At 34.6% G+C, this 27,990-nt stretch overlaps 4 protein-coding genes across 4 annotated transcripts; 1 reads left to right on the plus strand and 3 right to left on the minus strand.

The window, feature by feature from the left end:
* Positions 1-206: 206 nt before the first annotated feature.
* LOC104887969 (1-aminocyclopropane-1-carboxylate oxidase homolog 1) lies at positions 207-4,162 on the minus strand. Its single transcript, XM_048640751.2, has 3 exons — positions 2,887-4,162; positions 1,597-1,918; positions 207-528 (listed from the first exon to the last, which is right to left on the minus strand). The coding sequence occupies exons 1-3, from the start codon at positions 3,426-3,428 to the stop codon at positions 262-264; spliced, it is 1,131 nt and encodes a 376-aa protein (XP_048496708.1). The 5' UTR covers positions 3,429-4,162; the 3' UTR covers positions 207-261.
* A 2,540-nt stretch (positions 4,163-6,702) lies between these two features.
* On the plus strand, positions 6,703-7,611 carry LOC125496054 (uncharacterized). Its single transcript, XM_048641428.1, has one exon. The coding sequence runs from the start codon at positions 6,703-6,705 to the stop codon at positions 7,609-7,611; it is 909 nt and encodes a 302-aa protein (XP_048497385.1).
* Positions 7,612-11,010: 3,399 nt separating this feature from the next.
* On the minus strand, positions 11,011-14,228 carry LOC104887972 (caffeic acid 3-O-methyltransferase). Its single transcript, XM_010672763.4, has 4 exons — positions 13,552-14,228; positions 12,703-13,013; positions 11,505-11,569; positions 11,011-11,375 (listed from the first exon to the last, which is right to left on the minus strand). Exons 1-4 carry the CDS (start codon positions 13,989-13,991, stop codon positions 11,070-11,072), a joined length of 1,122 nt encoding a protein of 373 aa, XP_010671065.2. The 5' UTR covers positions 13,992-14,228; the 3' UTR covers positions 11,011-11,069.
* Positions 14,229-23,692: 9,464 nt separating this feature from the next.
* On the minus strand, positions 23,693-25,121 carry LOC104887973 (1-aminocyclopropane-1-carboxylate oxidase homolog 1). Its single transcript, XM_010672764.4, has 2 exons — positions 24,495-25,121; positions 23,693-24,121 (listed from the first exon to the last, which is right to left on the minus strand). The coding sequence occupies exons 1-2, from the start codon at positions 25,025-25,027 to the stop codon at positions 23,737-23,739; spliced, it is 918 nt and encodes a 305-aa protein (XP_010671066.3). The 5' UTR covers positions 25,028-25,121; the 3' UTR covers positions 23,693-23,736.
* Positions 25,122-27,990: the final 2,869 nt, after the last annotated feature.

Raw genomic sequence — 27,990 nt, forward strand, 5'->3', positions numbered from 1 at the left:
ATAGACTTCTTTGATCATTAGTATATATAATTACGTACGCGTATAAGTCATAAAAAGTTAACATATATTATAAAAACATATACTAAAACAAATGTAATAAGATTTCATTTTACTATAATTTTCTATATATAATAATGAGAAAATAAAGTCAAAGTTAGTTGACCAATATTGCCATTTTACTCATCATAACAACTTATTTAGAAACAGAAAAAAGTATTGCATATACTTAAAAGGGAAAATATAGCCATAAGTATATTCTTTCTATTCTTCATGTCCATGATTTTGTAACTTGTAGTATTCAAATGGAGGCTCATCAAGGGGCCTAGAGAAGAAATGTGTTTGAAATGCACTCAGAGTGAACTCGCGATATATAGCTGGATTATCTTCGGATATCAACTCTTTAATTGGGCCATACAATCTTGGAGATGATAGAAGACCTTTAAAGAAAAATGCTGCTGAAACTCTTGGTCCAACTTGATTAGCCCTCACTCTGTGGTACACACTCTTGATCTTGTCATTAGACATTATCTGCATTATAACAAAAGCTAATTTACTAAAAGTTCAATAATGCAAAAATTAAAATATTTACCAGCTAGATCTCTCCATGAGTCCATCCATCATATATCAACAGGTTCCTTTTTTCTCAAAATATTTATTTCATAATATATTAACACACGTAGTAAGAAAAAAGATGAAGTTTTTCTATACAACAATTGTACCATATATGTGCCAATAAAATCCTCTCACAAACTAGGAAAATATAGAGATTTTTGAGGATTTATAAAAGATAAAAATAACTTTTAAAAGATTTCGATTGGTTGAGAAGGATTTGGTTACACTGTTTAGGATTAAAATAATTTTAAGTGATGTTTTTTTGTATATTCGGCATGTACAACCCCCACCGAACCCCTTGCTCCCCAAGCCCCTGCTCCCTAACGCATGCTACCTGTACAACCCAATCACCCCCCGCAGCCCACCCCCATAACACCCTCCCGCAACCCCCACCTCTGCAGGCCCGACCATCTTTTTCTTCCTGGCCTCCTCCTCGTCCCTTCCTCTCCTTCCTCCTTCCTTGCCCTTCATCAGAGCCCGACCTTTTTTTTCGGTGAATAAAAAAACATTAGTTCCCTCCATTGTGGAACCGGAAAAATTGGTTCGGTTCTTGCTAAAAAATTATTCAATTTTATGTTTTTGAGGTAAAAAGCAATATAAAATACGTATAAAAATCCGGGCAGTATTTATTATTAAATACGAACGAAATAGCAAGACCTTTCAGACTGATGGAGTATTGTCCGTTACTATTTACTACTATTGCTCAGGACATCTAAAAATGATAATCTAAAAATGATAAGTAAATCAATAAGTATTAATCAATATATTTATTTCAATTAGTAAAAAAAAACCCTTCCTAATCAGCAAAACACAATAAGAAATAAACTAGAGATTAGCGAAATTCCCAACTCAAAAAAATTAGTTTTAATTTGTAAAATTCTGTTTTAATTGATGAAAATAATTCCAGTTCGACAAAAATAAGATGAAGCGAACAGGACATTAGTAGTACACTACTATAGTCTATGAGTCTAAAAGGAAAGAAACCTGAAGAATATCGCCAATATTAACAACAAGGGCTCCGGGAATAGGCTGAACATCGACCCATTGATTTTGATGAAGGACTTGAAGACCACCAATTTGGTCTTGCAAAAGTATAGTGAGGAATGATGGGTCAGTGTGTTTGCTTGCTCCTAATGTCAAATCTGGAGCAGGGCAAGCAGGATAGTAGTGGAAAACTGCGGTCCATCCTTTGGTGCATTCTGTTTCTTTCAAATAATGTGGCTTCAGTCCAAGAGCTACAGATATTAACTCCAGTAAAACATCACTTAGATTAAGTACTTGGTTGGAGTATTCCAACATTACATCCCTGCAAACAACGAACGAACAATTTGATTTTGGTGATATAAGAGTAATACTTCCTTCGTTTTAAATACATGTTGACTTTCAGTACATTCAATGCATTATTCTGACTGTTTATATCTTTAATTATCGATTAGTAAAACGTATAATAAATTGATATTTTAAAAATAAGTTTTGAGATTCGTTGAATAATATATTATATGATAGTATTTGTATTTATATATATTTCCTTCGTTCTGTTTAAATTGAAATGTTTACTTTTTCATGCAACCAACACGCTTCTTTAATCTTTAATATCTTTAGTTGTGCACACGTAAAAAGTATAAAAAACTTATAATTCGATAGTATGCATCGAGACGAATCTAACAAGATCTCACTTGATTATGTTTTATCTTTATATAATGGCGATAAATTGGAGTCAAAATTGATCAATAGATGATATCATTTCACCCAATGTTTCATTTAAAATAAAACGGAGGAAGTATTAATTTTTGAAAAGCGGTCAAAATTAGTATTCGAATAGTGTAAAATTTTCAATGTTTCATGTATTTAGAAATCGAGGTAGTAATATATAGAAATACTTCGTAAGTATATATAATTCTAATTATGGCAAGCCTTTTCATAATAACTTTAACAATAGATTATAATCAAATAACCCCAATTATTGGGGATGCCTCTTTAAAATGATCTCAAGTGATCGATAATTTGTTGTTTTTTTTTTCAAGTGTTGTTCTATCCAATTAACCCCTGACTCATCGCCTAGAGCTATAGAGCTTGACAACTTGTTATTTGACCACACCTTTTTAATCAATTTTGTGAAGTCCCCCAATCAATCTAACAAGCCACCATTTGTATTCGAGATTATTATGATTTATGCATAGCTGAAACTATTATAATATGATAAACATAGATCGGACTTAAATCAAGAAATCACTCTACAATTTCAAATGTATAAGCAGATAAATAACAAGATACCTGCATATTTCTGGTAACTCTTTTGGATCAAGATGACCAGAATTTGTGTTATTAACTGATAAAGTATCCCTCCAATTGGCGAACCGTGAAAAATAGAGGTCATAATTTGATGAATACAAAACTCGTTTTCCTCTTTCACGAGTATAAAACTTCTTCTTTACCTCAGCATCTTGTTCATGAAACATCCGAATCCCCTGCAACATATTATTAAGCACTTCCATAGAAATTCCATGATTAACAACTTGAAAAAATCCCCATTTTTCTGATGCATCAAGGACTTGTTTGACGATTTCTTCGTAACCATTTTTGTTACCAATCCCCTCCAAATTTATCACTGGAACTTGGAGCTTAACACTAGGTGTCTTGAGTTCTTCTTCGAGCTCGTGACATGGTCTAATGAACATCTTAGGTAGCTTTTTTGCACCTGAATCTACCAATCCTTTAACTCCTGTCTTTGTATCATCAAAAGCCTTCACCTCTTTCATGCGATCGTATTCGGGTTGGACGCCACTTGTGCATCCGTCCATGCTAATTGTTCCCATCTTTCAGCTTTGTAGATGAACTAGATATTGATTCTCCTAGAAACTAAGTTGTTGCTTCTAGTACACCAGAATAGTGAAAGACAAATGAATTTCTATATGATGAATATTGTCAACGACTATGATCCAGAGCTACCCCTTTGTGAGGTTGGGAAGTGATGGTCTTATTGATAAGGGGAGATCCAAGAACATATACCACATATTCCAACCACTTTGTGTATGTTGATACTTGATAGGCCTACTTCTATTTATTAATGTCCTAGCTGACCAAAAATAATGACGGTATGGGTAGTACCCGACGTATATGGACGGACATAGATACATCTCCGCGAGCAATATACCTAGACGCAACCTAATGTATAAGACGGTTGACATTAGGTCCATGAGTGGTCCCATAGCATTATTGGTAGTTACCTAATAGGAAAAAAATAGAGCAATGAATATTTCCCTAAGATAGGCTCATCATTGTTAAATTTACAAACAATACGAAATGGGCTTGGGTGACCGAACAAGGAGGAGGAGAGATTTGGTCCACTTTACAAGTCCAAAGGAGATACCATATTAAAACCAAGAGAAAGTATAAGCGCATACCCGGTATGGGCCAACAGTGTCCATACCGGGGTATGTTAGTAATTTTGCTAGAAAAAGACAAAAAAAGTTGACTTAATGACAATTTAGACAACTCTGATCATGTAGGAGAGAAATCAGATCAACTATTATATGAATCAGATCAACTACAATGTGAATCAGATCATGAATATATGTAAGTAAAAAATCCAAAAAAAAAATAAAAAAAAAATAAAAAAAAGGAAAAGTTGTATTTATTTACAACTTTACCCCGGTATTTACAAATACCGGATATGCTCTTATCAGCGCTCCTAAAACCAATGGGTGATAGTAGGAGTAACTCGTCTACCTTATAAAGTGTAACAATCTCTCCTCTTTCTCCGATGTGTGACACTCACAAGTGCACTTTCATGGGTTTATCACAACCATACATGTGGAGAATGATTAGACATCCTAGTTACGATACAACTATAAATAGCTATTTGTAACTATTATGCAGGTATATTCTGAGTACACATATTTTCTCTCTCTACACTAAATCTACTCTCTCTAAACCTTACTACATCTTGAAGCAATTGCAACAATCTAATGCAATAGTTGCCCATAATGCAGCATTCTAGTGCAACGATCTATTGCAACGACATATGCTAGTGTAACAACTCATTGCAACGATCACTTATACTAAGCCGTAACATTATAGTGTCAAATGCAACAACCATTAAATATATTGCAATGCTTTTTGGATAATGGTTGCAATGGGATGTATGATTTTGCATTAATCTAATAGCTAATACAACAGTGGTGTGATTCTTTTATATATGTAAGTGGTGTACGACCTTTTGCTTTAACCCTAAAAAAACATCAATCTTGTCCTCCACGATCCCCATTTCCTCCATCCTATTTGTTTGGTTTCCCTCCTTGTTTACCCAAAAGTTCCAAGCCCTTAAACTTTTGTCCTCTCTCACATCATATATAGATACATCGGTCTCCCCAAATCTCCAAAACCCCAAAAGAGTTAATCGAACACCTCAGGATTTCTCGCTAGAATGTTCTCTCCGTTTTTTTTTATTTCGTACGTGTTTAGCAACAAGAATCATACAACAATTGAAACATAAATCCAAGGCAGAAATGTTCGATTAAATGAAAGGTTTTTAATTTTCAAATAGTTACTTTTTGAGAAAAGAAACTCAAGGATTTGTTCGACAATTTCAAAAAAATGAATATTTGTTAAGACTAATTTTATATTAAGTTATGATTTCTGTTATGAGAAGTTAGTTATACTAACAAAGTTAGTTACAGCTTATAGTTGGTGTATAAATATCAGATAGCACATTCATAAGCTACTGATTTTTCTTTCTGTCAACTTCTTATTACCTTCTTTTGATTGAATGAAGATAAATACATTCTCTCATCTTCTCCCTTCTATATTTTACTATATATTATACGCTATAAGATTTGGTTAATGGGAACAAGCATGTCAACAAGCTTGGCAGTAGTGGGAGTTGTCTATAACAAAAGCTAAAGCAATTGCGCTTGGCCCTTGGGTTAAAAATGGCGATAATTCAATGTGATGAAAAAGATAGTGGTGGAGTGTGATAATCTTCAGGTTATTAATTTGGTTAATGAAAAGAAAGGAGATCGTTCGTGCTTGGGTATGATTGTTCGTAAGATTCGAGCTATTTCTAGGTGGTTCGATTTAATTAATTAGCTTTAATCATGTCTCTAAAGAGGTCAATATAGTAGCTCATGCTATGGCTCAACTTAATTCACTTGAGATTAATACAAGAGTGTGGATAAGTGGTTGCCGAAGCATGGTAGATGATGTAGTAGCTTCTGATTTTTGCCTCAGGTTGTGACTCATCTTAACCTTATTGTTGTTTCTTGATCCTATGTATACTTAGAATATATTTTATCCAACTTAATTTTGCCTAAACTTGTCTGATATATCTTTAATTAACTTTTCTAAAACTATTTAGACTTTTCAACTTTTCAAACACTTCTTGACTTTTCTTACTTTTTCTGAAAATAAGTAAATGTAAGTTGAATAGAATAAACTCTTAGTATGTTTTCAACAACGAATCCATATATTTTCTTTTTCAAGCTTTTATTGGTGAAAACAAACTTGCAAGATTGCAAAACCTATCATCAAAGGGAAAATACAACAATGCGGAGAAGCATACAAGAAATTGACGGCCAAAGGCATATTGTGGCTTGGTTAGCTTCTTTAACCAGCCACAACTAGCAGTGGTCGAGACTTGAAACTCGAGACACAAGTGCTTGTTCCTAGAACCTCCCTCTCCTATGTTGTAACTTGTAACTGTTGAGGATTGATTCAAATTCTATGACTGTTAATTTCTTATCAGTTACAAAGGTTTCTAATTCTAAAGTTATTAATGGGAGACTTTCCAATTCTTGGCTAAGTCAGTTATGTTTTTCTAAGTCTTATAAAAGGTCACTGTTGTAATGAGTTTAAGTGAGTGAATAAAAACAACTCTCCCATATTCCTTGCTTTCCTATTTTTTTGGTTTATCATGTGGTATCAGATGCTTGGGTGAGATTCCCTTACATAAAAAAAAAAGAAAAAGACCAAACCACGTGCAATCCAAAAGAGGAAAGTAAGAGAGAGAGTGAAAAGCTTTATTTTGAGATAAACCCCTCCACATCTCCTTCTTTCCTAAGAACCAAAACCCACAAGCGTTTCCACACAAAAATGGCAGGAAATGGCATAAATTCCACTCCTCAACCCTTAATTCCCATTTTCAAAGGGGAAAAATATCATCTTTGGAGTCTTAAAATGAAGACTATGTTTAAATCCCAAGAATTGTGGGATTTGGTGGAGAACAGTTATGAAGAATCGACTCCGACACCGGTTGTGCCCAATCAACAGTTGAGGGAGACCCGCAAGAAAGATGCTAAGGCGTTGTTTTTCATTCAATCAGCATTGGATGATGATATCTTTCCCCGTATTTCAGCCGCTAGTAGTTCTCATGAGGCATGGGAGATACTCAAACAGGAGTATTTGGGTGATCAGAGGGTAACTAAGGTAAGATTGCAAACTCTTCGTCGTGATTTTGCCGAATTAGTCATGGGTGATAAGGAGTCTGTTCAAAATTACCTCTCTAAAGTGACCAATATTGTTATTCAAATGAGGTCTTATGGTGAAAAAATTAGCAATGAAGATGTTGTGGGCAAGGTTTTGCGGAGCCTCAATAAGAATTGGGATAATGTTGTCCCTGCCATTGAAGAATCAAAGGATATGTCTTCTTATACCTTTGATGAATTAATGGGCTCTTTATTAGCTCATGAAAGCAGGGTTAGAAAAACAAGTGATAAGGTAGAAGAGAAGGTCTTTCAAGTGAAGGGGGAGTCTTCTTATAAGGAGAAGACAAAAATTTTTGGTGAGTCTTCCTATAAAGGGCAGACAAATTATTCTGGCCGTGGACATGGAAGAGGTGGTTTTCACGGTCGTGGTCGCAGTGGCAGCAGAGGAAGAGGACGTTCTTATGAAGGGCGTCATGACAAGAAATCCTTCCAGTGCAATTACTGTCAAAAGTTTGGTTACAAGGAGGCATATTGTTGGGCTAAACAAAAGAATGCACAAAAGGCAAATTTTGCATAAACAGTTGAAGAGGAGTCCAAATTGTTTATGACGCATTCCCGAATAAATGATCGGGCTGATGGTGTATGGTTTGTTGATAACGGGTGTTCAAATCATATGTCCTGCTCGAAGGCCCTTTTCAAAGAGCTTGATGAAACGTTGAAGAGTGAAGTGCGGCTCGGAGATGACAAACCCATCCAAGTCGAAGGGAGAGGTACCATTGCCATAAATACACATCAAGGTGATGCCAAACTTATTCATAATGTGCAGTTTGTGCCTAGTTTAGCATACAACTTATTAAGCGTTGGTCAGTTAGTGAGCAGTGGCTATTCTGTGATTTTTGAAGATGCTGTGTGCATTGTTACTGACAAAAAAAGTGACAAAATCATTGCTCGCATTCCTATGACACATAATAGAATGTTCCCACTTGATGTCATTAATGATGTGAGTAGTGCACTAACTGTTAAGGGTGATAATGAAACTAGACTTTGGCATATGCGTTTTGGGCATTTGAATGTTAAAAGTTTAAGAGTCTTGACTAACAATGAAATGGTTATTGGACTACCGAAAATTGGTGAACATGCCTTTTGTGAGGGGTGTGTGTATGGGAAACAACGTAGGTTGCCTTTTCTTTCTGGCCAGTCATGGCGAGCATCAAACTTCCTTGATTTAGTTCATGCTGATTTATGTGGGCCGATGAGAACTGAGTCTATAGATGGTAGTCGATATTTTTTATTACTCACCGACGATTTTACTAGAATGAGCTGGGTTTATTTTTTGGCATTCAAGTCTGAGGCTTTTAATGAGTTCAAGAAGTTTAAGGTGCTTGTGGAGAATCAAAGTGGGAGAACCATAAAGGCTCTTCGAACTGATCGCGGTGGTGAATTTATATCAAATGAGTTTAATGAGTTTTGTGCTGACCATGGCATTCGAAGAGAACTTACAGCACCCTACACGCCTCAACAAAATGGCGTGGCAGAGCGCAAAAATAGAACTGTTGTTGAAATGGCTCGAAGTATGCTGAAAGCGAAGGGGTTGCCAAATAAATTCTGGGGACAAGCTGTAGCAACAGCAGTCTACTTGCTGAACATGGATCGAACCCCATTTGAAGCATGGAGAGGTAAAAAACCTCGTGTAAGGCACTTGAGAATATTTGGTTGCGTTGCTTATGCTTTAATTCCTGCTAATTTACGCCACAAACTTGATAGCAAATCTGAAAAATATATATTTGTTGGCTATAGTAGTGAATCTAAAGCATATAAGTTGTATAATCTGGTGAATGGCAAAGTTGTTGTGAGTAGAGATGTCAGATTTAATGAAGATGAACGATGGATATGGAGTGATGATGAGCAAATTATGGGTACAAGACTTGATATGGAAGAACCTGAAGAACCTCCAGACCTTGAACAAATTAACAGGAGCAACTCATCATCTCCTGCCTCAACACCTCCACACAGCCCAACTCATAACACCAGTGGTTCCTTGTCAATATCAAGCTCACCTGATGGTTCCTCCAGCGAGACGCCTCCAAGAAAGTCCAGATCACTTAGTGATATTTACAGAACATGTAACTTTGCTTTGTATGTTTCAGACCCAACCACCTATGAAGAAGCATCAGAAAGTGGTGTGTGGGAGGATGCAACGAAAGAAGAGATGCGATGCATAGAGAAGAATGAGACATGGCAGCTAATTGATAAACCAGAGGGGAAGAACGTTATCGGGCTCAAGTGGGTGTTTCGCACAAAATATAACTCTGATGGGAGCATCCAAAAGCACAAAGCTCGTCTCGTTGCCAAGGGGTATGCACAACAACAAGGTGTAGACTTTGATGAGACTTACTCACCTGTTGCTCGCTTTGAGACGGTTAGAGCATTTCTTGCTGTAGCTGCTCAATTCCAGTTGCCGCTTTATCAATTTGATGTGAAGTCTGCCTTCCTCAATGGTGATTTGCTAGAGGAGGTCTATGTCTCACAACCTGAAGGCTTTATTGAAAATGGCAATGAAGACAAAGTCTATAGGTTGAAGAAAGCTTTGTACGGGCTAAAGCAAGCCCCGCGTGCATGGTACAGCAAGATTGATGCTTTCTTTCTGTCAAACGATTTTACAAGAAGTGAGAATGAGCCTACACTCTACTTGAAGAAGCAAGGCAATGGAAGTTTTTTGGTAGTGTGTCTTTATGTGGATGATATCATTTATATGGGTTCTTCTCAATCCATAGTTGATGATTTTAAGCATAGTATGATGAGTCAATTTGAGATGACAGACTTGGGTTTATTAAAATATTTTTTGGGCCTTGAAGTGAAGCAAAGTGATGATGGTATTTTTGTAAGCCAAGAAAAGTATGCTACTGATTTGTTGAAAAAATTTCACATGACCAACTGTGAAGTTGCGGTTACACCCATGAATGTGAATGAAAAGTTGCAGCATGAAGACGGGACTGCACATGCTGATGGGAAATTCTACAGGAGTTTAGTTGGTGGGTTAAACTATCTTATACACTCTAGGCCAGATATTTCCTTTCCTGTGAGTATGGTGTCAAGATATATGCATAATCCCACTAGGCAACATCTGGGTGCAACTAAGAGAATACTTCGCTATGTGGCAGGAACTTTGAAGTTTGGCATTTGGTATACTAGAGTGCTAGATTTTAAGTTGGTTGGCTTCACTGACAGTGATTGGGTAGGCTGCCTAGACGATCGAAAAAGCACTTCAGGTAACATTTTTACCTTAGGTTCTGGAGCTATCACTTGGAGTTCAAAGAAGCAGGAAACAGTGGCATTGTCATCTTATGAAGCTGAATATGCAGCAGGTACTGCAACGGCAAGACAAGCATTGTGGCTACAGAAATTGCTATCTAATTTTGACGTGCAGCAAACAGAAGCTACACTCTTCTACTGTGACAACAGGTCAGCAATTGCAATGGCAAAAAATCCGGCATCCATGGACGAACCAAGCATATTGATGTTCAACACCACTTCATCCGGAAGTTGGTTGCTGATGAAAAAAATTATCTTGAAGTTTTGTGGTACAAATGAGCAAGTCGCTGATATCTTCACCAAGTCGCTTCCGAAAACTAAGCATCAATTTTTTACATCTCAGCTAGGAGTTGGTGACTTTGAATCAAGGGGGAGTGTTGAGGATTGATTCAAATTCTATGATTGTTAATTTCTTATCAGTTACAAAGGTTTCTAATTCTAAAGTTATTAATGGGAGACTTTCCAATTCTTGGCTAAGTCAGTTATGTTTTTCTAAGTCTTATAAAAGGTCACTGTTGTAATGAGTTTAAGTGAGTGAATAAAAACAACTTTCCCATATTCCTTGCTTTCCTATTCTTTTTGGTTTATCAGTAACCACTAAATTAAAGATGCGGCGGACAATGAGACACTACATAAAACAATGTAACTCGATGCAAAAGTCAAATAGAAAATAAGTGACAAATTTGGATTGACAATGAACAAGTAATATCAATCTATCATGGTCTAATTTTTCTTGAGCAACTCCATGATCTTAACATTATAGGTAGAGCAAACAACTTGGAAGCCTTGAAACCCAGCTGCAAATGCTAACGCCTTGAGCTCCTTCTCAGTCCTTTCTTTACCGCCCGAAACCATCATAATCACATCGAACTGAACGACTGATTTAGCCGCCATGTTATTGGAGGTTTCATGTAAATGAGGAAGAAGATATTCACAAACTATAACTTTTCCATGGTCCTCTGTTAGGGCAGCATAGCAGTTCTTTAGGATCTTTATGCATGCCTCATCACTAAAACAATGTAGTATCCACTGAAAATTTGAAGAAAGGCACAATCCAAATTGTTAATTTTAAGTCCAATGTTAGCATTTGTTTATTGACAATTTTTCTTTTTCAAAGTTTGTAACATTGTTGGCTTAATTATTATCTTTCTTACGTACCTTGAGGAATATAGCATCGCCTTTGGGAATATTGACAAACATATCTCCTCCAACATGCTCCACACCTGTATGTAAGCATAAATAATCAATTGTAATTTAAGAGTTCGAAAGCCTATTGAAATGAAAATTATATTGTGCTTCCAGAAGTACGGTGCACACCATGCACTCAGTAAATTTGTTCCATTTTCGATGAGTAAATGTTTTATTTCAACAAATGTTTCAGTTTAAGCATATTTTTCAGCAAAAAAGTACTATCTGTTTTTTTGTAAAAATTGTGCTATTTTAGTAAGTGTTCTATTTCAACAAATGTTCGTTTTAAACTTATTTTTTAGTAGAAAATTATGTTCTATTTTTCGTGAAAATTGTACTATTTTCGATAAGTAAATGTTCTGTTTTAAAAAATATTCTTTGAATATTTATTTTCCACCAAAAATATATTCTATTTTTCCTGAAAATATGTTCTATATTTGATAAGCACATGTTCTATTTAAGTAATTGAATTCTAGTATTGTTCTGCTTCAACAGTAAAATATTCATTTTTGTAATTGGATTCCGGTAATGTTCTACTTCAACAGTAAAATGTTCTTTTTCGTAAATGAATTATTGTAATGTTCCGTTTCAATAGTAAAATGTTCGTATTCGTAAGTGAATTTTTGTAATGTTCCACTTCAACAGTAAAATATTCGTTTTCGTATTCCTAAATATTCTATTTTGTTTTGTGAGAGCATAGTTCTCATTGTGCTCTTGGGAGCACAATACATGCATTACTATTGAAAGGAAGGTCACATAACTTGTCAATATTGAACTGTCTAAGACCCAAGCAAAGCCCGAATACAAAGTTAGAAAATCCAACCAAATGTAACGTAACTTAAGAAAATGCATTTATTTCCAACCTACAAGTTGACCTAGCAGACCCAACTCGCTAAAAAAACAACATACATACATGTGCTTTGAATTTGAACATGTGAAATTTTATATCACTTATTAGTAAAGATACTTAATAGTATATATTCATTTTTATCTTTAATTAACTACGTCATATTTATCAGTTTTTTTAATAAAGCTAAAACAAATAGCTAAACGTATAGACTTGGTGCATAAGTTAGAAAAACTCGAATAAATTTATCATTGCATATAGTAAGAGAGATTCAAAATCAAATAAAACTTGGAATCCGAAAACAAAGAGAACAATATATACCAGTGTAAGAGGGAGCATCTGCAATGACATGAGGCTGATCAAAATTAATTCCCTTGATAGTAGGGTATTGTGTAAGGATCGTGTTCAGGCTAGCTCCGTTACCACCACCAACATCAATCAACGAGGAGAGACCCTTAAATCCATTATATGTCCTCAATAATTTGCTCATAACGAGCGTAGAATGATCAGACATTGCCTTATGAAAACTATTGCAGCACTCGGCATTTTTTCCCATATACTCATACATACTCATCCCGTACGCCTCTGTGAATGGCTGCTTACCATAAAGAACTGCATCTTTTAGACATAGACTGCACATAATACAAAAAAAAGTGATGTTTCAGCTAAAGTTTTTCGAAATGATTATTTCAAATCAAATGTAGACGTTTGTTATCGTTATTTGTTTTCAGTTTTCAGTTTTTTTTTTTAAAACTAAAAATCAAAAACTGGAAATCAGAAAAAGCGATTTTTACTTTTCAGTTGTCAGTTTTCAAAAATTATCATGTTTCCAATAAATTTGACTAATTTTTTTATTCATTATATATATCATATGACTTTTAAATCAAAAAACCAAGAACAGAATACCACAATAATATCGAACGAGTCCTTAGCAATAAGTTTTAAGAACTTTTTTTGTAAAAATAAATAAATCAAATAACATGAAATAAATGACAACATGACGTGAGATTTATGTCATGATTTAATTTGTGTAGTCCATGTTATTTTTGTTAAAATACATGTCATTACACATGTTACACAATAAGTTATGGTGTAACATGTTACACCCAAGACACACTCAAATTGATATCAGAGAGGGAGTAGAAAAAGATTATTGGATTAACAACTTACCCGGTCTCCTTTATAACGTTATACATAAATGTATTTGAGAAAGAAGCAAAAGAAGCACCATCGATATTTGACGTGTAGAATTTACAAACTGGAGCAAGGCCATACCGTCTCTCTACCCTCTCCTCGGAGAGGGTGGTCGAAGAGACGGTAAGGATAGAGTAGCTCACTAAATAGTCGAGCAAGCGGCCAAGAGTGGCCGCTGCAGTGTCCGGGTTGTCCGTAGGCAACTCGGCGGCAATCTCAGCCGCCGAGAGCTTAGCACCAGGCCCAACCTTCTTGATTATCTCAAGAACGTTGAGTTCTGTCACTACTTTGATTACGCCAAACTTGATCCCATCAGTCATTAAGGACAAAGCAAAACAAGATGCTTCCTCCTCTTCTTGTTCACTTAGGTCCCAGTAAGGGCTGATTTCTTCTACATTATCTGCGACTGAGCCCATTCCTTAGTTTTTTTTCTTGTTGAATTTGAGTTTTACTAGCTCACTATTAGATAGTATGAGTAGTAAAGAGCATAAAATGATTAAGGATATGAATGTATGATTATTTGAGAATACTATATAGCTAAATAATTTGGAGAATCCCAATTTTTTAATTAATTTGACTAGTATTATACTTCACGGCAGAATTTTCCAATGGAGAGTTGGAGACTATGGAGATTGGACATTTGAATGCTGTCACCATTCTATGACAGAGATACCACAAATCAAAAATTTAATTTTTGTCATAAGAGGGGAAATAGAGGATTTTTTTGGTACTTTTTGTTAGTTCATCTGTCAATCTGTCATCATCTTAATGACATATAAACTACTCCCTCCGTTTCATTTTAATCTACGCACACACACTTTTTACGCATGATAATACAAAATTTTGAGAACATATATATATTTTTTAGTTTTGTATTTGTAAAAATTATAAAAAATACATATTAATAAAATACATGTTGTGATGAATCTAACAAGATCCCACATGACTATATTTTCATCCGCGTATAAATCACAAATGATGGTCAAAGTGAAATTTGTGAATAGTGTAAAATATCAAAGTGTAACAATTAAAATGAAACGGAGAGAGTAGATGAAAAGATGAAATAGAGAACATCATGTTACATGAAAGCTAATTTTGTAATACTTCCTTTTCTTCTAATGGTATAAATTTGACTTTTACACTATTGCTTAGTTTTTAAGTCTAGGCTATGTCCCGATTAATTATATCTTTCATTTATTAATATACATTTTATTTTACGGTAGTATATAAAATCAAGTATTATTTGGTTTAATTAGTTGTTAAGACTTTAGTATATATATGCTTGTGATAAAGGGATCAAGTCTTATATAATGCATTTTCTATTTTTTTTATTGTATGTGGATTACATGAACTAATACACGAAAAAGCGCCATATGACATCATTCCTTGTTTAGGAACGCCTTTTAATATTTTGCTAGTATTTGGACCCGGACGTTGTTGTGGATGGCATTTTTTTCGAACTTGATATACATTTTTTCCCATCCACATTAAAATATAATAAAAAAAACCTCAATATTTAAAAGGTGTAAATATAATAATGTGGACATTAAAGTATCATTAAAAGTTAGTTAAAATAGTAATTGTGCTATATATAATAGCAAGATGTCACTGGTTCAAAAATCTTGTTGCAAGCCAAATTACTTTACTTTTGTTAATTGACATGACATATATATACATTGAACAATTCTAGTTTAGTAAGAGCAATCAATTAGTAAGAGAGGTGCTGCATAGTATAAATATACTAGTTTGAACTTGAATTTTTTGACTAAATATACAAAATTATGTTGAAATATCTTAATGTCTATCTTCAAAATATAATTTTTGCTACTAGTTAATTAAAAGATGTTCATTAGTACATGTGATTATGTGAATTCTAATATGATGCGATAGGAAGTATAAATTATTTGTAAAGTCAATTATCCCATCGAGGAAGCTAAGCCAACATTTTTGACTTTGAGTTGCTTATCATTATTAGCTAGCTTAAGAATGGAGAATTTATTTCTTGTATCTGCTCATTGGATAATGAAATCACCCGATACGATTAGACAACAAGAAATTAGTTATTTTGTTGAACAAAATTTCACAGCCTAATTACATTATTCATCATTATATATCTAGTATGTATTTTAACATTGGCATGACCGTCTCATAAAAGTAGAAGCCTGTGTTAATATAAAAATTTTATGGTGAATAGCAGAGATGGAAGAGTTATAAATGAAGCTTTTTAAAGAATATAAGAATAAAAACACCAAATAGAAATTAATCTCTTTATATTTGTAAGATTTGGGTTTTCTTTTCTTTTTTTTACTTTGTGCGGACAACTAATAGAATTGGACCCTTATATTTCGGGGGCGCTATGCAGTTGTTCACCCTGCACATGACCTTAACCAACACTGGATAGACTAAAGTTTTCACTTAGTAATCGTAAGTACTGGGTAGGTCAGGTGTACTTAATTGGTCTGAATTTTAGACTGAAGACACCAAAAGGATTTTTATTCAGGTCGTATCACGTGTGCGAGTTGAATGACCTGCAAATGAATTAGGAATGTCACGTAATAATATTATTCCAATCCTTGTTCAAAATCTTGCATGCGTAGTACTTAGACTTTTGATGCATGAATTAGGAATATCACGGAATAATATTGTTTGAATGTTTCGTTAGGGAAAATATTGAGTAATCGCCATTAATGGAAACTAAGAAAATCAAGAGACAAACCAAATAAATCAGGCTGGCAATTTTAACCTTGATTTATCATCTTCACCAACTACAAGCTTTCAATTGTCTCAATGTGACGCATAAAATTTATTATCTTTTCATTCATTCCAATTCCAAGCTTTTAATTGTATCAATGTGACGCACAAATAAAATCTTGAAAGTCAAGCTTTTCTGTCCTACTCTCTAAAGTCGCTATACATAGATTTTTCAAGTCTATCGGAATAACTATTAACAAAGAACAATACAACTTCCCCAAGATTATAGTAAGGTGCATTGAGATGATAGTGGAGATGTCATGGTGGCGGATGAGGTTCAAGGTAAGGATTGTTGGACATAAGCATTACTCTTAGACTAATGTTATCTTATCCTTGTATATTATCTGTCTTACCTAGTTGTTTGACTAAGATATATTATAGTTTAATTTGTTAGCCTATGTCATCTTTGCAACTAATGTATTTATCCTCTCTTGTATTATGTAATCTACTTATCTTTGTTATGTAGTTTAGTCTTAGTGTTGTATAAACTCATTGAGTTTAATGATTAATATAAGCCTTCTTAATCATTCATGGTATCAGAGCAGGATACCTTCCAACCCACAACAAAAATTTTCGGCCTTCCCTCCCCTATATTAATTCCATGGCCTCACCGCCTATGATTCCCGGCCCAATGACAATTTTCCCAAGACACCACTCATTATCGTTACTCTCACCAATATCATTATGCTTAACAACACCAACTACTTATCCTGGAATACCCAACTTGCCGCCACTCTTGTCAACTATTACTTATCTAAATTTCTAGATGGCACTCATGATCCTCACCCTCCACCGTCACCACCACCACGTCATATGCTGCCTCCACTCCCAACTCAACGTACACCACTTGGTTATGCCAAGACAAGCCGCTTTTCCGGGGCCATGATTGGCACTCTCACCCCACTATTGTACCACTTGTCTCTCGTGCTTCCATCGCTAAGGAAGCATGGGAAATCCTTGCCTATACTTTTGCTTGCGATTCCGTAGCCATTCCAAACTTCTCAAAGCTCAATTCCGCAATATTACAAAGGGCACTCGCGCTATATCCGGATACATGAATGCAATTCTTCTCTATATGACAAAGTCTGTGACCAACCGTTTACTACTTAAATCTAGACTTCATGATCTCGGTCTAGAAGAAGGTAAATCGCTTAAGTCTCATTTAAATGAATTCTTCTCTATAATTATGGATTTGCAAAACATCGATGTTGAGATCGATGATGAAGATATGATTATTAGGTTGTTGTGTTCTTTACCCCCTTCATATAAGCACTTTCGAGATACCCTATTATATGGCAAAGATGATTTGATTTTGCAAGATGTTAAGGAGGCATTAAATCAGAGAGATTTTAATTGACAATAAATTGGTTAATAAATCTAATAATTCTGCTCACACAAATGCTTTGGTTGCTCATGGTGGAAAGAATTCTGGAAAAATCTGTAACTATTGTCACGTGAAGGGTCATATTAAATATGAGTGTTGGAAATTAAAGAAGAAAAATGGAGAAATGTCTAATGAAGATCGATCTCCAAATATTGCCGACGCTGTTTCTGATGATGATCTTGCACTTTAGGGTTACAAGATTTGGGGCTGCGATTTCTACGATCTCTTTATGTTTTGTGTCCCCTTGAGATCTCTTGGTAAAACGAGAAACTGTGTGGATTTTGCTATGAAGTCTATGATAGATTGTTTGAGTTTATAATAAATTAGCAATCTTAGTTATGCATTAGATTTTGTTCTAGTTATGCTATTTTCTTATCTCAAATTTGGTACTTTTGTGTTTATTAAGTACAATTGCAATTTAGAAATTATTGTTGTCATTCAGTTTCTAGAATTGCCTTTGATTTTGTTGTTGAGATGAAGAAGTGTTTGAAGAGAGTTTGGTCAATTTGAGAAAGCATGCTTGGGGTTGGTGACTTTATACTCTCGATCTAGGCCATGTGATGGTTTTGTATACGAATTTTGTGTTCGAAGACGCATTGGTACACAAGGTATAGAAGATGTCCGTTTTTGATTGCCTAAAGTGAGTAGGCTCATGGAATTTTGTTTGAGGTGGAGGTTCTATGGTGTTTTTGGTTGAGCATCATTTCTTGGTTTAAGGTGGATTTACCTTGGTTGATCAATTTCAAGTCAAGGTGGAGATTTGTTATTTATGACTTGAAATCTTGTGAATGGCATAACGCTAACTTTGAATGTACATATCTCTTAATCTATAAATGGTTTTGATGTGACTCAAATTGTAGGTGATAGCTTGTTCAAAGAGCTTTGCAACGATAGGTCATATGCCCAATTCCGTTGAGAAACGAGAAAGTTATGACTGTTTTACGAAGAACTGACGAAACTGTTTCGTCCCGGGCCCGACCGGGCGGTGCGCCGTTTTGTGCGCCGAACGCGTTTTTTGAGTTTTTTTTCGTTTCTAAGTTATCGTTTAGGGTTTGTACTGGGTTCCTTATGCTATAAAAGGGCTTCCTAGTGTTCTTTATTATTAACACACAACTTATGAAACACTTTTAGCCTCTAGAATTTAGGACTCCTTGTATTATTCTCTCTGATTTTCTCCATTATAGTGAAGAAGCTCTAATCTCCCACCTGTGGACGTAGGTCAAATTTGACTGAACCACGTAAATCCTTGTGTTCTTTGTTTGTTCATTTTTATTATTTTCTCACCTTTATTATTTCATTGATTTTTTGTTCCGCATTAATCAAACTACAACATGCACCCTGTTTCCTAACAGTTTAGAAGTCAAAATGTTGCCGTTAAAAAGAAATAGAGAAAGTAATGAAGTATGTGCTTCTTCTTAACTAGTAAGCTGCCCAAGAAAATTAGATGAAATTGGGACTTTTTCAAATCCATTCCATCTTCCGCCAAATCTGAACTCATTTTCTTCACCTATACTCCAACTAGAGTTCACTATATTCATTATTTCGAGTGTGACGCCTCAACAAGACAAAAGCTTGAAAATGAGAATGATGTCTGAATTTTCCCTTCACTAGACAAATCCCCAAGCAAAGGCCCAATTATATACCAACCTAATACTAATGCACTTAAGCACACAACTAATGGAGAAAATATTTCCTGCATTCCATTATAAGTGAAACACTTTTCTACAATAAGATAGATGATCGTTATTTAAAAAATATATATGCTCAAACCCAAGCTCGAACTCCTAACCTTAGGTAATAATATCTAAAGACTTACCGTTTGAGCAAACACCTTTTCATGATTCGTATTTTCAGAAAACATTGAATATGTTTGTAAAAAAAAAATTTAGTAATGTGGCAGTCAACGCCTACTTGCAACCAAGTTTATTTTTCTTATACGTTTTCATTCCTTGCAGTCATCCCATTGCTTCATCTCTCTTTCGAAATTCACCATTAATGATTTGTAATTAATGACGACGAGAGATGTGTGAGAAGGACAGAGGGAGAAGGACTAACGTGGCCTGAGAAGGACGGAGGGTGTGACTCACATTTATAACTTCCTTGAGCGGATGCGTCAACCTTCCGCCACTAAATTTGCCAAAGCCATTAAAAGGTGAATGACGATTTTTTTGGATTTTAGAGGGTGACAGAGTGAGGAGGACGAGTGAGGGAAAAGGTTTGAGAGGGAGAAGAATGAGAGAGAGGGTAAATCGTGGATGGTTTGAGAGTGAGAAGGGTTTGAGAGTGAGAAGGGTTTGAGATGAGGGATCGGAGAAGAATGAGAGAGGGGGTTGATGGCACCTTTAAGTTTTCATAGTAAAGTCTATTGTTGCGGTTGTTATGGAACCGCAGCAATAGGTTCATATATATATTATTAATAAAAATAATTTTTGAATCTAATGCTGCAGTTCCGGGTGGAAACCGCAACAATGAATTTGGTCAAAACAGTCAAACAATTTTGAAAAATTTTCGTTGACATCTATTATTCTAGTTTCCATCCAGAACCGCAGCAATATGTTGATTTTCGACAATTCCTTTTCTTTTGACGTGGTTTATTGCAGTGTGTTTGGGTAAAATCGCAGCAATTCAAGCGCAACAATAAGCAATCGTTTTACTAGTGGTACATCAACTCATTTTTATGTTTATAATACTGATGTTGGTGTGTGAATAGTTACTTATGGAACTAACTAGATAGGAAGTGTAATTCAATTTGGTCATGTAGTGTTGGGTTAACATTGGGTAGGCGGGTGGAACAAGTAATGTAATTAAAAAGTTAAACTGATTCTGACAAATAAAAAGTTATGAATATGTGTTAATCAATAACAGTTTAGTTGTGAATTTGTTAGAGGTGATTATTTTGGCCCGGCCCGCCTGTATTTTTTTTGGCTTTGGGCAAGCCAAAAAGACTTTTTAGTCTATTTTTTGGTCGGGCCCGTTTTGGCCCGCAAAAGCCCGCTAAATTAGGCCCGAAATAGCGGGCTTTGGACACAAAAATTCGGCCTGAATTTAGGCCTGGCCCGACCAATGGGCAAAAATTTTTTGGCACCCATGATCACCTCTAAAATTTGTGTTTAGTTAGCCAATGTCAAAGTAATGATTATTATTTTGACACACAACAAATGACTGAAAGGAAATCACACGACAAACAATAGTTAAACCATATTAAAAAAATTAGAAAATAGTCCTTCGAGACAACGCCTGGGCCACACACTATTCTATACTAATATATTAAAAGGTGTTCCTAAACAAGAAAGGGTGTCACGTGGCGCTCTCCCAAAGTGCATTTTACTCCATGTAATCCACATACAATAAAAACAATTAGAAGTTGCATGCTATAGGATTCGATCTCGTGACTACAAGTTGATTGATATACTAAATTCTTAACCACTAGACCAAGTAATATTAGTTTTATTACTATAAAGTATAATATTAATAAATGGAAATTTTCCTCACATGTGGCATAGCTCTCAAACCTAACAACTAGTTTATAATATAATTTGTGCGACTCGATGTAATTGATTGATGTCAAATGATTCTTTACCTTATTTATTTATTTAAAAAAAAAGAAATTTGTCTAAATCTAGTGAAATAAATTAATAATATTGAGTGACACATATTATAGTAAAAAAAGATTTAACGAATGATTTGGACTCCAATTTAAAATTTACTCCCGCCGTATAATCATTCACATCAAGTATAATTTTTATCCTTATCCCCGTCCTAACACCGATCCTCGCCTAACTAGGGCAAATGAGAGGCAGTGGGTCTCTACCAATTCCGTCTGGTTCACGTAAAAGTTAAAACCAATTATTACCGACCCACGCACTTGAGAATGGTGCTTTTCAAACAATGACGGAACAAGTTGCTTGCAAACTTGCAATATGTTTTGGCTGATAATGTGATGGAATGGCGGGCATAATAAGGATAGAACCCCTGACCTTAGGGGTTAAGGGAGAGCGCTCTATCCAATTGAGCTAGCTCATACCCATTCGTGGTTTAATTATTTGTAAACAAACAAAAAAAATTATAGGTAAGGAAAAGACATTCTAATCGAACCGGAACCTTACTTAGGTCAATCCGGCCCGAGTTTACAGACAAGGCTCCTAGGGAGTATGAGGTAATGGTAAGGGAAAATCCCCACCCCCAAATGCCTCTAGTAGGGTTTGATCTCACAACCTTGACTAAACCACTAGACCAAGTACTACTTGGTTGTAAACCAACAAAACTTAGCTTTCTCAAATCTCACATCAACTTGACTAAAATAGTAAAATACATAACTACGATTTGCCATCGTTTATTCAACTTTATCATACTGTTATTCATATATAACATAATATATTGAAAGGATTTATCTGCAAATATGCATGATATATGATCTTGATCGATCTCAAGGATTTTGCAGCTTGAATTCGTCCAAGGCATAGCTACCATCTTGCCCAGTGCTAAAGTAGTGAGTCAGATAGTCCTTCATAGTGGTTTCCCTATAAATTGGGGGCTTTTCTTCAGATAATAACTCTTTAATTGGTCCGAAAAGTCTTGGATTTTGAGTGTGCGGCTTGAAGAAAGCTCCCAATGAGATTCTGGGCCCAACTCCTTGTGCAACAACTCTATGATACACACTCTTCATCTTGTCATTTGTAATTAGCTGCATGTGTTTGACATTATTAAGGATAATCATTACTAATTATGCAGCCATAAGATAAGTCGACGTGATCCAAAGTAAGATGCAAATGCTAGATACTTCCTCGTAACATAATAGGTGTTCCACTTTGACTTTCACGCTTGTTGATACAATATTTTTACCATTAATAGCTTTAATTGTGTATTAATTAGTAAAGTTATAAGTTAATAATATTATGAAAGTATACATTGAGATGAATCCGACAACATATCATATGATGATAGCGGTTGATGTTATCTAGAACTAAAAAATGCATGGTCAACTATACTAGGTAAAAAATACAATTTTCAAAGTGTAATATCAATTTTGTTACTAAGTAAGTAATTAAGATATAATGGAATCTTCCAAATATTTTTAAATTTTGGCTTTTTCTTGTGTCAATGAGCACAAAATTCTATTCAATGGTCATAAGCAAGTTATAAAACTCTTACGCTGAAATCTACACTCTTTCTCTCCATAAAGTTGGTCATTTTGGCTAGTAACAACTAAAAATTAATAGCTTATTTTACTAAACATGTAATACTACCAGTTGATCACTCAAAGAACCAAGATAAAGCACCCACATACATAAAATGGTCAAACAAGCTACGAAGTGCAATCAACGTCAGGCCAAACAAGATTGATCTACATGATGATCCAAAAACTAAACTCTAATATTTCAATCAACAAGAAGAGCATGATCAGCATATATAGATGTTAAAACCCATTAAATGATAGAAATTTGTGGCGCATACGGAAGTTTTGACGGACCCGAATAGTATCATGAAATTGTATTTTCATTGATAATTATTTGTACAAGTGTGTTTGTGAGAGCTCATGTCTCTCATTCACCTTGGTAGAACTCTTTGTTTCTACCTTCCTAATATTTTGTGTGGAGCTCACTTGTTTGGCTCTCCCTCATTTGAGCTCATTTGGCTCCCTCTCATTTGAGCTTACTCTTAACTCATACACATACAACATATTTATAGTTGTTGTACCTTGATTTCTAGATTTTTCTAGACCTTGATATTTCTAACACACACTCAAATATTCTAAACTTAGATTTTTTTACATAGATATTTTACAAGATTTTTCTAGACAATTTAAGACATGCATATAAGATTTTTCCTTACATTACATGACCTATCTAGAATTTTCTAGATTAACTTTCATCATTAAATGCCCACTTGTGAGTGTCCTATATTGGAGAAAAAAGAGAGAATAAACCACTTTATAAGATTAGGAATTACTCCTCCTGTCACCAATTGGTTTTAGGATGGAACCTCCTAGCTTGTAAGTAGGCTAAACTCTCCTCCTCTTTATTGGGCTACCCAGGTCCATTTTCATATAATCTGAAATTTAACAATAGATAACAAGAAGAGCTTGCCTGTAGGACATCGCCGGTGTTGATAACAAGAGCACCAGGGACATGGGGGACGTCCACCCACTGATTTTGATGCCAAACTTGAAGACCACCAATTTGTTTGTCTTGAATTAGGATGGTCAGCACATCATTATCAGCGTGCTTACTGAACCCAATGGCTACATCTGGTTCAGGACATGGTGGGTAGTAGTTTCCTAACAACATGAGCTCTTGAGCACAATCTATGTCTTTGAGATGTGTTGGATTAAGACCTAGTCCCATTGATATCATTTCAAGCAATGTGTGGCCTACCTTTGTTACATGCTTTGCATATTCGAATAATACGTCCCTGCACAAACATTATAATGCTTGCTAAACTTGAAAAATACTTGTAACTCTCATGAAATATACTTCTTCCGTTTCTTTTTACTTGCAACGATTTAACTTTTACACTATTCCCCAACTCTATTTAGTTTATGTTTGATGATTTATAGTTAAGAAAAAACATAATATCCATGTAGGATCTTGTTAGATTCGTCTACATGTATATTTTCCGAATATATACTTTTTATAATTTTTATTTATCAGTAATTAAACTTATTGATGATTGAAATTATGCATTGGCAAACGTGAAAGTCAACTTGTTACAAGTAAAAAGAAACAGAGAAAGTATATAGTTAGTCAATAATAAATGATGGTAACGAATAACGATAATAACAAACCTGCAAGCGACTGGGAGCTCCTCGGGCTGAGGCGGGTAAGGGGCCATTGACGCCCACATTGTGTCCCTCCAATTTGTAACAGGCCCTTTGAATAAGTAATAATTGGAGAAATACGCAAACCTCATACTACTTATTGTAATATCACGGGTGTAATATTGTTTTTTCACTTCATCATCTTCCTCATGAAACCTACGAACTCCATCCATCACACCGTCTAGAACTTCTTGGGGAATTCCATGGTTAATCACCTGGAAGAAACCCCACTCCTTACAAGCATCCCAAATTTCATCAACAACCTTCTTAAACTTGTCGGAATCGATATCGATTCCGGCTAAGTCTATTGTAGGTATGGTGAATTGGGATTTGGAGTCAGGAGTATGTTGTTTGTTGTTACGATTGTGTTCTTGGTGGTTGATGAAGATGCTAGGGACCTTGGTCAAACCAGTGGCAGCAAGTCCCTTAACACCTAATTTTGTCTCGTCAAAAGCTTTAATCTCGATGTTTCTATCATATTCATGAGATATGGTACCCATGATAATATAGAAGTTTTGTGTTTAGGTGTTTGAGTTCTGGTGTGCTTGTGTATTGTTTGATCATAACCCTTTTTATAGCCTATGGCCTCCTATCAAATAATTTTAATTACATATATGTTGGTTTTATATACTACTTTTTAAATTTAATATACCACACATGATGATCAAATATATACTATCAACTCGACAACCTAATCTGAATCTGACTCTAGTCCGCTCCGATCCGAAGGAAAAAAAAAAACCTGAGTCGACTTCGACAAAAAAGTAATCTGACTCCGACTCCGTTTAAAAAGTCCGACTCCAAGCCAGAGGAGGGTCGGAGTCGGATCTCATAAAATAATCCGACATCCGAATCCGACTCCAACTTTGAGTCAATCAATCCTTTTTTCTTATTTATGTTAATGTATTATTTATGTATAATCTGACTTCGACTTTCAGCCAATTGTATTATATAGGATTTTCTCCTTAAAAAAATGATTGTTAAAAATCATATTAATATTTAGATTGTTTGTACTATACAAGATTTCTATATGATTATTAGAATAAATTGTAATGATTAGATTATTGTATTATAGAAGATTATTCTATTATAAAAAAGGGTAGAAAAATAAGTCGAATCGGGTTCGGAGTCGGATGGCCATATTTTAAGTCAAGTGTTTGGTTTTTAAGTCGGATCAGACTCAGAGTTGGATGTTCGGATTTTAGTCAGGTCAGATTTAGATTTTAGGAGCCAAGTGTCGGACTCGGATTTAAAATTCGACTTCTTGTAGGGTCAGAGTTGGATTATGCATAATCTGGTCTAAGTCCGACCCGTTCCCATCCCTACTATCAATAGTGGTATAAACTATAAACACTATAGCGTTTTTATCAGCTATGAAACAAACATTCCTCGAGAATTTGCAATTCAACCTAATAAAAAAGTGAAGGAAAAATTAGAAGCCTTGTAGCGTTTCTTAAGACTAGCATTTTTTGCACGCTATTTATGCGTATCATATTAATGTTTTAATCTCAATTAATTATTCTTTAGTTTTACAAAAAATTGATTCGAAAAAACATTTATAATTATATCATTTGCCTTAATTTAATATTTAATTGAAATTTTAAATTTAATTACATTGTTAACTTCTTCAATATATATGACAAGTAGGAAAAGATAAATATTATTTAATATATATGATAATTTAAATTTATGACGGGTATATCAAAATTTTTTTCTAAGGGGAACTGAGATAATTGCTTTCTAATGATAAAATTATGCATGGATCGGCAAGGACATGGCTCAACCGGTGCATTTTGCTTGACCGCATAGGGCCCTCAACAAAAAAAAAAAAAGCCCAAAAACTATTTTATACTTCTTCTGTTTCACAATAAGTGAAAAATAAAGAAGTGGGGAGTTATCAAAGAATCTAAAGAGAGAAAGTTGGGACCACAATAAAATAGAGTGATAGAAAAAAGAGTTGTGGTCCCCTCTTATTTTTCGATAGCATATTTGTAATAAGAGTGAACTTTTTTTTACCATTTAGAACTTGATTTCACTTATTGTGACTATTCCAAATAAGGAAAATATTTCACTTATTATGAAACGGAGAAAATATGTTCTTATTGTTATAATATAGAAGTAGTAAGATCGATTTGGATCAACGGTAAGTGAAAAGGTCCCAAAAAATTATAGGTTAAGGTGTCGAATTTAGTGTTCCGTTTTTCTTGGGAAGGTCAAAATTATCAAGCTTTGCCCTACCATCTAATTTGTTTTCAAATAATCCTTTTTCTATGCATGTTGCAAGTTGCAAGTTGCAACTGATGATATTTCAGTTCATGAGATGGAGTATGGGTTGAGTGAGGAATGATATTTCCATATCGGGTATGTGCCAATATCATGGCATTTATGTATGACAAAAGTAATATTAAAAAATTATAATTTTTTTTTCATATTTTTTTTGGGGGTCTTGTCAGTTGAAATCTTAAATCATATCTGTGCTACATCAAATCATATCAGTTCGCTATTAAATCATATCTGAGCTACATCTAATCATATCAAGTAACTGATATGGGAAAAGTTATCCCATACCAAGTATGGGACTATACTTTCTCTGGGTTCACATATGGTCCTTCAACGGGAAATTACTCTACAGAATACAGAGAAGGACCATTTCTTCCAAGCAAGATAAATATTGATTTAGTAGAACCATGCTTGTTCCCCTGCTTCAGACAATATATAGAGTTTTGAACTTTGCAGGAAATATATAGTCAGGAAAATCAAGGAACTATGGAGTACTTGGTGTCCATCCTCTTTTACCAATATATACCTCCAACTACAAAAAGAATTACAAATTGGACATTTCAATGAGATTTTTCTATATAAGAAAAATCAAAACTCCTCACTAAGGGCTTGTTCGATATATATCACTGTGATTTTCAGTTTTTTAGTTTTTTGTATTTAAAAGTTAGATGATATATGTCCTATAATGAAAAAAAAAATTAGTCGATATGTCCTATGATGATTTTAAAAAGATAAGTCAAAATATATGTTTCCGGAAATTGGCAATCTTATCCTGATTTGATTGTCTTAACCTACTTAATTCCAAATTTTTGGTAATCTCTCAAAGTGAGGCAGCAATAAGCAAAAGTAAACTTGAAAGTGAAGTTTTTTCTGTCTGACTTTTCTAATCAAGACAAGTTTTCCTAGTCCCCACCAAAACTTATGTCTTACTTACATGTGGGTATAATTATACATTGGCAAATTCAACAAAATCTCATATGTATATATTTTTTTATATACACAAATGAAAAATATTTCGTCAAAGAATTTAAAATGTGACCTGAAAAGAGATAAACAAGCACTATATTATACTACCTCTATTTTTATTTAGTTGCAACATTCACCTTTTTGCACAAACTTTTAGAAATGAGAAAAGATAGTATAATTGACCCATTTGCCCCTACTACTAGTACTGTAATTAAAT

This window comes from Beta vulgaris, chromosome 3, assembly GCF_026745355.1.
Source record: "Beta vulgaris subsp. vulgaris cultivar EL10 chromosome 3, EL10.2, whole genome shotgun sequence".
Lineage (NCBI taxonomy): Eukaryota > Viridiplantae > Streptophyta > Magnoliopsida > Caryophyllales > Amaranthaceae > Beta > Beta vulgaris.